We start from the raw sequence: 10,322 nt of genomic DNA, 5'->3' as shown, positions 1-10,322 counted from the left end.
AAGACACCTGCCTTTTGCATCCTAAGAAGGAAAAGTATGCTACAAAACTGAAGCCCCTATATGTCTTCCATACCTAAGAAATAGCTCCTTTTATGTGTATATATGCATAAAAACTTTCATTTCCAGATTCTCAACTAGGTGAGTGTATTCCAAACTTTCTTTCCTCTTCTTAATGAGAATCCATGCACATCATGTTACTGTTTTTGATGAAATGAAATGGATCTTACTCCTCAAGGGTTTCGGCAGAAAAAGCAGCAAATTACTGCTATAGGGACTCAGGTACAACAAAACGTTGGTTCCTATGGTCTGTTTGTATCACGTGCAGAAGTCCAAATCTGATTGTAAAAATTAGAGAATTCCAGAATACTTGAAAAAATGTTATTTTATTTGTACAGTTAAAAAGTTATACATAGAAACTTATAATTACAGTTCTGTAAAGCTGAAAGAACTGTCAGGGAAAAGGGAGGGTGTTACTTCTTTTGATTGATCATTAAGGAAGTTAGAGGAATAAAAACACAGTAAAAGGTTTAAAACATTAAGGAACATTTTTCAGGTATAAATTTTATAAATACAAAACAAATTCACAAATTACTCTCAATACTAAATAAATATCTAGTTAACAAACTTGGACTTAATACCTGCAGCCAGCACTGGTACAGCACTTCAAGGATATAAGATTGGATTCATTCATGTGTAGTGTTGAAAGAATGTACTCAAACAATTAAGACATAAACACCTTTTCTAAACAAACTGTGCTATAGCAGAAGACTCATCCGTGTAGATAACTCTCCCTTAATACCACAACTTTTAAAAAAAATCATCAATAACAAAATAAATCGTGGGTGAAAAAATATTTTCCAAGATCTCTGGACACATGAATGATCTAAAAAATGTACAAAAACCTCTGTAAACCAGTACTGTATCCAATACATCTATCAAACTTATTAGATACTGAACAAAACTGTAGCAAAGGACATCTTTCCTACATTCTCCTGAGTGCTTAATATTAAAATTGAGAATATAGTGCAGGCCACACTTTTATGTGGTCAATCAGTTGTTATTGCTTTATACAGCATGATTTAATGTTCCATTTTCATGAACAATTTGTTTTTCTTCAAATATATCCTTTAGAAGGACAAAGTTAGATTCGTGACTTTTTCGCAGCCGGTGGTGTGCTAACTTGGTCCACGTTACTGGGTGTGACGTGGAGTCCAAGCTTTTGAGCCTGAATATGAAAAAATGCTTGAAGCCTAGTTCCAGCTTTTGCTTCACTTGTGTTACGAGGGTTGTATTCAAAGCAGTTCGAAAACATTAACTCAATATCATCAATAAACTCAGCTAGAAAGGGAAAGAGACAAAAAAGATTAGAATGAAAGTACATAAATATAATTCTTGTATCACATCTGGAAATCTTATTAAGAAAATGGAAGCCCACTTTTTTCTTTAGAAAGAGAAGACTCTGGCTAGGCATGGTGGCTCACATCTGTAATCTCAGCACCTGGGAGGCTAAGCCGGAGGATCACTTGAGCTCAGGAGTTCGAGACCATCCTGGGCAATATAGCAAAACCCCGTCTCTACAAAAAAATACAAAAATATTAGCCACTTGCGGTGGTTCAAGCCTGTAATCCCAGCACTTTGGGAGGCCGAGGGAGGCCGAGGTGGGAGGATCATTTGAGGTCAGGAGTTCGAGACCAGCCTGGGCAACATGGTGAAACTGCGTCTCTACAAAAAATACAAAAAATTAGCCAGGCATGTCGGGCATGGTAGCTCATGCCTGTAATCCCAGCACTTTGGGAGGCCGAGGCAGACGGATCACCTGAGGTCAGGAGTTCGGCACCAGCCTGGCCAACATGGTGAAACCCCATCTCTACTAAAAATACAAAAATAGCTGGGCGTGGTGGTGGGTGTCTGTAATCTCAGCTACTCGGGAGGCTGAGGCAGGAGAATCACTTGAACCCAGGAGGCAGAAGTTGCAGTGAGCTGAGATTGCGCCACAGCACTCCAGCGTGGGCCACAGAGCAAGACTCCATCTCAAAAAAAAAAAAATTAGAGAGGCATGGTGGCCTGCACCTGTGGTCCCAGCTACTTGGGAGGCTGAGGTGGGAGGACAGCTTGAGCCAGTGAACCAAAATTTTGCCTCTGCACTCAAGCCTGGGCAACAGAGTGAGACGTATCTCAAAAAAAAAAAAAAAAAGAAAAGAAAAAAAGAAGAAAGAAAATATTCTGAAACAAGGTAGCAGAACTGAGGCTTAAAACTGTTTAACTGTAAATACTTTAAAATTGTTTTATTGAAACTATCCAATTATGTGATCGTATACATTATGTGATTATAAAGAACTTCTTTGAGTAAGATCAGATCTATAAAATATCTTTAACTTACTTGATCCTAATCCATCTTTCATCCCTACATACACTAATAAGTACTTGTGGAACCTCAAGGAATGCCATCTACACAACTACATCCACACACATCCTTTTAATAAGAGAAAAACAGCCTCTACCTCTTTAAACAAAAATAAATGTCAAAGATGCTATAACAGAATGCCTTAGAAAAATAAATATCAAAGAAAAACATAAATTACTTACATGCTAATTTATATTCACACTTATTCACTTTTTCACGAATTATATTTAAGGCAATGGGCTTTTTGATGATGTCATAGTAGTCTGGGACCTGTAAAATAATTCAAATATCTCTGTCCACACAGAAAACTTAACTGGAAAGAAGTGTTCAAATAACAAAGTTTTGCACTAAAAAGCAACTCAATATGCAATTGCAATATGGTCTTGCTCATGGCTCTCCTTCTCTCTATATAGATATATATATGTCTATATAGATATGTCTATATATATACACACACACACACACACACACACCATTGTCACTTGTGACCAAAAGAAAAATTCTTCAATGAGCGTTATTGCATTTGTAATAATGAATAAAATGTATGCAACAAAGTTTAATTTAGGACAAAAACTACCCAGGCAAAATGAGTCAAATGAGTCAAACTAAGAATTTTTTTATGCTATTCAATATTAATTAATCCTTCTCATTCTTGCTCTAGAAGTCTCAAAGTAGAATTCTGATGATGTCACTTCTTCATTCAGAAACCTTTATCTCACACTGGTGAGCGAGACCCTTTATAATATAGTTGTGTGTCTGAGACTTTCTAACCCAACCTCATTCAAACCATCCACCACATTCACCATATTCTCATTTCTGGGTGACTACCCTACAGTATATTCCTTTTTCCCTGAAACATCCTTACTGCATTTCTTAGTGTTGAAATTCTACCTTTCTTCAATGACCAGTTCCAAATAGTTCTCCTTAAAAAGTGTTCAATTTTATTATTTTGTCCCTCTGAAATGCTCAAATCAATCTCTGTCTTCTCTACTTCTGTAATACCATGATAACTTCTATTACAGTACCATAACACTGTTCTATCTTTGCTATATCACAGATCACATTCTGCCATATATATATATATATAAAACCTAACTACAACACCATCTCATATCCTTCAGTTTGATTAGGCCATCACTGTTACCTAATACCTTTTTTTTTTTCCTTTGGAGACAGGGTCTTGCTCTGTCACCCAGGCTGGAGTGTGGTGGTGTTATCTCGGCTCATTGCAACCTCCACCTTCTAAGCTCAAGTGATCCTCCTGCCTCAGATTCCCAAGTAACTGTGACTAAAGTCATGCACCACCACACTTGGCTATTTTTTTTTTTTCTTTTTTTTTTTTGTATTTTTTGTAGAGTCAAGGTTTGACCATGTTGGTTAGGCTGGTCTCAAACTCCTGGGCTCAAGTGATCCACCTGCCTCAGCCTCCCAAACTGTTTTTTTCTTTTTTTTTTGAGACGGAGTCTCACTCTCTCTCCCAGGCTGGAATGCAGTGGCACGATCTCGGCTCACTGCAAGCTCTGCCTCCCGGGTTCAAGGGATTCTCCTGCCTCAGCCTCCCGAGTAGCTGGGACTACAGGTGTGTGCCACCATGCCCAGCTAATTTTTTGTGTTTTTTTAGTAGAGACAGGGTTTCACTGTGTTAGCCAGGATGGTCTCAATCTCTTGACCTCGTGATCTGCCCGCCTCGGCCTCCCAAAGTGCTGGGATTACAGGCATGAGCCACTGCGCCTGGCCCCAAACTGTTGAGATTACAGGTGTGACACATTGCACCCAGCCAGAATACCTAATTTTTTTTTTTTTTTTGAGAGAGAGTCTTGCCCAGGCTGGGGTGCAATGCGTGATCTCGACTCACTACAACCTCCGCCTCCTGGGTTCAAGTGATTCTCCTGCTTCAGCCTCCCGAGTAGCTGGGATTACAGGCATACACCACCATGCTCAGCTAATTTTTGCATTTTTAGTAGAGACAGTGTTTTGCCATGTTGGCAAGGCTGGTCTTGAACTCCTGACCTTCGGTGATCCACCGCCTTGGCCTCCCAAAGTGTTGGGATTACAGGTGTGAGCCACTACACCTGGCTCAGAATAACTTTTATATCAGTGTTTCTCAAAATGTGCTCTCTGGACCAGGACCATCAGCATCATCTGGGGACTTGTCAGAAATCCAAGAGTTAGACATCATTCCAGACCTAATGAATCAAAAACTCTGGGGCTCAGGAATCTATGTTTTAGCAAGTCCTCCAAATGATTCTGAGGCATGCAGTAGTTTGAGAACCACTGCTTTAAATAAGAAAAATATGATTAATGGTACTCAGTTAACTCTATTCATATTCATTACATAGAACAAAAACATTGAGGTCATTGTAGCACACCACCATTATTCATAAAGAATCAGTCATGGCTGGGCACGGTGGCTCACGCCTGTAATCCCAGCACTTTGGGAGGCCAAGACGCATGGATCACCTGAGGTTAGGAGTTCGAGACCAGCCTGGCCAACATGGTGAAACCCTGTCTCTACTAAAAATACAAAAATTAGCCAGGTATGGTGGCAGGTAACTGTAATTCCAGCTACTTGGGAGGCTGAGGCAGGAGAATCGCTTGAACCCAGAAAGCGGAGGTTCTAGTGAGCCAAGATCGCGCCATTGCACTCCAGCCTGGACGACAAGAGCAAGACTCCATCTCAAAAACAAACAAACAAACAAAAAAATGGCTGGGTGCGGTGGCTCATGCCTGTAATCTCAGCACTTTGGGAGGCCGAGGAGGGCAGATCACCTGAGGTCAGGAATTTGAGAACAGCCTGGCCAACATGGTGAAACCCCATCGCTAATAAAAATACAAAAATTAGCCAGGTGTGGTGGCAGGCCCCTGTAATCCCAGCTACTCGGGAGGCTGAGGCAGGAGAATCGCTTGAACCCAGGAGGTGGAGGCTGCAGTGAGCCAAGATCACACCATTGCACTCCAGCCGGGGGACAAAAGCAAGACTTTGTCTCAAAAAAAAAAAAAACAAAAACAAAAAGAAAAGAATCGTCACAAAATTAGAAGGGACTGAGCTGTCTAACTCTATTGTTTTCTTTTTTTTTGAGATGGAGTTTCACTCTTGTTGCCCAGGCTGGAGTGTGGAGTGCAATGGCACGATCTCGGCTCACTGCAACCTCTGCCTCCCGGGTTCAAGTAATTCTCCTGCCTCAGCCTCCCGAGTAGCGGGGACTACAGGTGCCTGCCACCACGCCCGGCTAATTTTTTTGTATTTTTAGTAGAGACGGGGTTTCACTGTGTTAGCCAGGATGGTCTTGATCTCCTGACCTCGTGATCTGCCCGCCTCGGCCTCCCAAAGTGCTGGGATTACAGGCGTGAGCCACAGCGCCAGGCCAACTCTATTGTTTTCAACATAGGAACTGATGTTCAAGACCAGCCTGGCAATGAAGTGAGATCCTGTCTCAAAAAAAAAAAAAAAATTAGCTGCACCTGGTGGCATGTGCCTGTAGTACCAGCTACTCAAGTGGCTAAGTTGGAGGATCACTTGAGCTCAGGAGGTTGAGGCTGCAGAGAACCAAAGTATGCCACTGCACTCCGGCCTGGGCGACAGAAACCCTGTCTCTAAAAATACTAAGAAGTAGACATGGCCAGATGCGGTGGCTCACGCCTGGAATCCCACCACTTTGGGAGGCCGAGGTGGGCAGATCACGAGGTCAGGAGATTGAAACCAGCCTGACCAACATGGTGAAACCCCGTCTCTACTAAAAATAGAAATATTAGCCGGGTGTCGTGGTGCGTGCCTGTAATCCCAGCTACTCAGGAGGCTGAGGCAGGAGAATCGCTTGAACCCGGGAGGCAGAGCTTGCAGTGAGCCGAGATCGTGCCATTGCGCTCCAGCCTGGGCGACAGAGTGAGACTGTCTCAGGAAACAACAACAACAACAAAAAACTAGACAGTGAGTAACAGGTATTTTGACTACTTCAAAGTTGTCATGTGGATTAAATCAGATAATATACATGAATGCATTTTATCAAGTCTAGTAATTACCTGGATTTTAGAAACAAGTTTCAAAAAAGGCCAGCTGTCATCGTGTCGTACCAATTCTACAACAAGTTGTTCAAAAGCAGACAATTCATGAACTCCTCCCTGTCGGCCAGAACTTCTTCGACCCAGTGTCACAGGCGATGACTCTGAGTAAATAATTACAATATTTTAGGTGATAACAAAGCAAAATATTGGTTCGCTACAAGCCAAACTGGATATATAAATACCAAATTCCAATAGAAAATAGACACTCCATACACTGAGATGTTAACTATTTTCTGGGAGATATGAAAATTTGACCAAAATAAATAGGACCAAATAGTCATTATTTCCTTTTTGATCTTAAAAATGTCCAGTTGCATTAAACATTCACTGGGAACAGATTTTCAGAGTGTAATGCAAAAGAAAAATCTAGAACACAAAAGTTTTTGGATTATTTTTACTCAATTTTATTAAAAATACTTTTCAGCTACAGTTTTTTTTTTTTTTTTTTTTTTTTGAGATGGAGTCTCGCTCTGTCGCCCAGGCTGGAGTGCAGTGGCACGATCTCAGCTCACTGAAAGCTCCACCTCCCAGGTTCATGCCATTCTCCTGTCTCAGCCTCCCGAGTAGCTGGGACTATAGGCACCCACCATGGCGCCCGGCTAATTTTGTTTTGTATTTTTAGTAGAGACGGGGTTTCACCGTGTTAGCCAGGATGGTCTCGATCTCCTGACCTCGTGATCCACCTGCCTCGGCCTCCCAAAATGCTGGGATTACAGGCGTAAGCCACCGCGCCCGGCCTTTTCAGCTACAGTTAACTGAAACTAAGCAATTCTCTAGTATTTCCTAAAGCATATCCTTCAGAAAGTAACCTCCTCAGATCTAGAAACTAGGCTTACATATAAATTACCTTGCATAATGGAAAAGCAATTCTCACTGGTAAAGTAAAACATTATTCTTTTTTTTTTTTTTTTTTTTTTTTTTTTTTTTTTGAGACGGAGTCTTGCTCTGTCACCCAGGCTGGAGTGCAGTGGCGCAATCTCGGCTCACTGCAAGCTCCGCCTCCCGGGTTCACGCCATTCTCCTGCCTCAGCCTCTCCGAGTAGCTGGGACTACAGGCGCCCGCCACCACGCCCGGCTAATTTTTTTGTATTTTTAGTAGAGACGGGGTTTCACCGTGGTCTCGATCTCCTGACCTCGTGATCCACCCGCCTCAGCCTCCCAAAGTGCTGGGATTACAGGCGTGAGCCACCGCGCCCGGCTAACAACATTATTCTTACAGATCTTAATTTTATTTATTTATTTAATTTAAGTTTTGAGACGGAGTTTTGCTTTGTCACCTAGGCTGGGGTGCAGTGGCATGATCTTGGCTCACTGCAACCTCTGCCTCCTGGGTTCAAGCGATTCTCCTGCCTCAGCCTCCCAAGTAGCTGGGATTACAGGTGCCTGCTACCACACCCAGCTAATTTTTGTATTTTTAGTAGAGATGGGGTTTCACTACGTTGGCCAGGCTGGTCTCAAACTCCTAACCTCAAGTGATCCGCCCACCTGGGCCTCCCAAAGTGCTGGGATTACAGGTATGAGCCACTGCACTTGGCCACAGATCTTAATTTTAATATCTAGATAATGTTCTAAAAGCAAAATGCTTTCTCACAGATTTAAGAAAGGTATAGTATAATGAAATCTAAAGTATATGCATTGGTAGAAAGGGTAGTATAGTCCATATATGTATTCAGATGTATAAATTCTCTCCTTGCAGTGTAGGTCCACACATTTCCCCTTTTATTTGTCCTTAGTACCAGGTTTAGCAATTTCACAAATCAATGAAAACAAAAAATTTTTCTTCCTAATTTTTTGAGTAAAAATGTTTCAAGTGTATTATTTCTCCAAACAGCTTGGAGAACTGGGGAAAAGCAAAACAGAAAAGGGGATAGGAAAAGCTAAATTAGATCCTGACTGGTGCAAAATTATGATACTTCCCCTAAAAAACTTGACAATCTGGTGACTGCATAAACAGATTACGTGCCATTCTTTCACCAATGAATTCCTTAATCCTGCTGCGTATCCGAGTAAGGCAATATAACATATCTAAAATTCTTTGAAGAACAGTGGCTTTTTTTTTTTTTAGAAACAGTGGCATTTTTTATGTTTAGCTTCATTTAAAAAACAACAAAAAAATAGGGCCAGGCCAGGTGTGGTGGCACACACCCGTAATCCCAACATTTGGGAGGCCAAGGCAAGGCAGGCAGATAACTTTGAGCTCAGGAGTGCAAGACCAGCCTAGGCAACTTGGCAAGACCCTGTCTCTACAAAGAATACAAAAGTTAGCCAGGCTTGGTGCATTCCTGTAGTCGCAGCTGCTTGGGAGGCTGGGGCTGGAGGATTGCTTGAGCCTGGGAAGCAGAGGTTGCAGTGAGCTCAGATTGTGTCATTGCACAGCAGCCTGAGTGACTGGTATAATTAACAATAAAATTAAAAAATCAAAATTTTATTACCACTTACATTAAAAACAAGGGAAAGGAAGAGATTATGAATCTCTTTATGACTAAAGAAATTAGTCTATGAATAATGATTACTATAAACAAAAATGAGAATTAAAAAGACAGCTGAGGACAGGCGTGGTGGCTCACGCCTATAATCCCAGTACTTTGGGATGCCGAGGCGGGTGGATCACCTGAGGTCAGGAGTTTAAGACCAGCCTGGCCAACGTGGTGAAATCAACTGTCTCTACTAAAAATACAAAAATTAGCTGGGTGAGATGGTGCATACCTGTAATCTTGCTACTCGGGAGGCTGAGGCAGGAGAATCGCTTGAACCCAGGAGGCAGAGGTTGCAGTGAGCCAAGATCGCACCACTGCACTCCAGCCTGGCGACAGAGCTAGACTCTGTCAGTCAATCAAATAAAAAATAAAAAGACAGCTGATCATCGCTTCCTAAAAATATTACTGCTTCCAACTCTCCCTTTCCCCCAAATTCAGTATTTGAGATGGGAACCTTACCAAATAATCTGATGTAGCTTGTCTAGGTGATGCTGAGTATGTGCGTTTTGAGGGAGGAAAAGGTGGGAGAGAGTGAAATGTGTTATAATGTAGTATCCTGACACTGTTCAAATATTGGCCAAATACCTCCATTAAAAACAGAACGTCATTTGTAAGTTTATTACCCTGCTTCACTAGTAGAAATACTAGTAATACAATTTACCTTTATTCATTAAATAGTTGCCACTTCAATGACTATTATGCTTCAGGTCAGATTGTTCCCTAGTAACTTTGTGTATCTTAGTGACAGACTTTAAAAAATGATCCAAAGTATCTCAACATTCAATATTTGAAAATTATTCAATTTTCCTAGGGAAGGAAGAGTTTAGATTTCTTCATACCTGGAGATTGTCTTTTTCTGCATCTTCTTTTGGATTCACTCTCTTGGACAGAAAGTTTTGAAGCAATATTTACAGATCTTGACTGTTCACTTGACTTTGTGGCAATGACTCTGAAGTTAGGGAAGGTGGGACTATTTTCTGGTGTATTATTAGCACTTTTCCCGCCTCTGCGTTTTCTACGAGGACTAAGCAATTCCACAAATACCTCTGCTTGCAGTGGGCCATGACTGTGGCGAGTACAACGACTGGCAATTCTTAAAGATTTTGTTTCTGTAGGAGGAGCAGAGTTTATCTTTCTTAGGCTTCTACCAGTTTTAGAAGAAACAGTTGTTTTGGGTGTGCTCTGCTGACTCCTTGAAGGATATCTTCCAGGTTCTTGTCGTTGGCCACGACTTGAGAAAGAAGAGCTAAGTTTCCCTCTTGTTTTAACTGGCAATCTAACTTGTGGTCTTCCTCGTTTGGGTAGGCTATAAATATTGTTAGAAAACACAATTATTGTACAAAGCAATAATGAACATATGATTAGCTCTATTCTCCTTG

The 10,322-nt window shown here is 41.4% G+C and overlaps 1 protein-coding gene across 11 annotated transcripts in view; it reads right to left on the bottom strand.

Annotated features, from left to right (window-relative positions):
• Nucleotides 1–364: 364 nt before the first annotated feature.
• The window catches only part of BAZ1A (bromodomain adjacent to zinc finger domain 1A), a 120,160-nt gene continuing 110,202 nt past the window's right edge, over nucleotides 365–10,322 (bottom strand). For all 11 annotated transcript variants that reach the window (XM_063645911.1, XM_055291538.2, XM_055291537.2 and 8 more), the window contains 4 exons: nucleotides 9,783–10,249; nucleotides 6,425–6,567; nucleotides 2,587–2,674; nucleotides 365–1,338 (listed from right to left, as the gene is read on the bottom strand). In XM_063645911.1, the coding sequence (XP_063501981.1) occupies nucleotides 1,142–1,338; nucleotides 2,587–2,674; nucleotides 6,425–6,567; nucleotides 9,783–10,249 (895 nt within the window). In that variant the 3' untranslated portion in view covers nucleotides 365–1,141. The remainder of the gene's footprint in view (nucleotides 1,339–2,586; nucleotides 2,675–6,424; nucleotides 6,568–9,782; nucleotides 10,250–10,322) is intronic.

The sequence above is a fragment of the Symphalangus syndactylus genome, chromosome 9, assembly GCF_028878055.3.
Source record: "Symphalangus syndactylus isolate Jambi chromosome 9, NHGRI_mSymSyn1-v2.1_pri, whole genome shotgun sequence".
NCBI classification, from domain to species: Eukaryota; Metazoa; Chordata; class Mammalia; order Primates; family Hylobatidae; genus Symphalangus; species Symphalangus syndactylus.
Note: the sequence above shows the minus strand (reverse complement) of the source record. Positions and strands in the feature narration are given on the sequence as shown.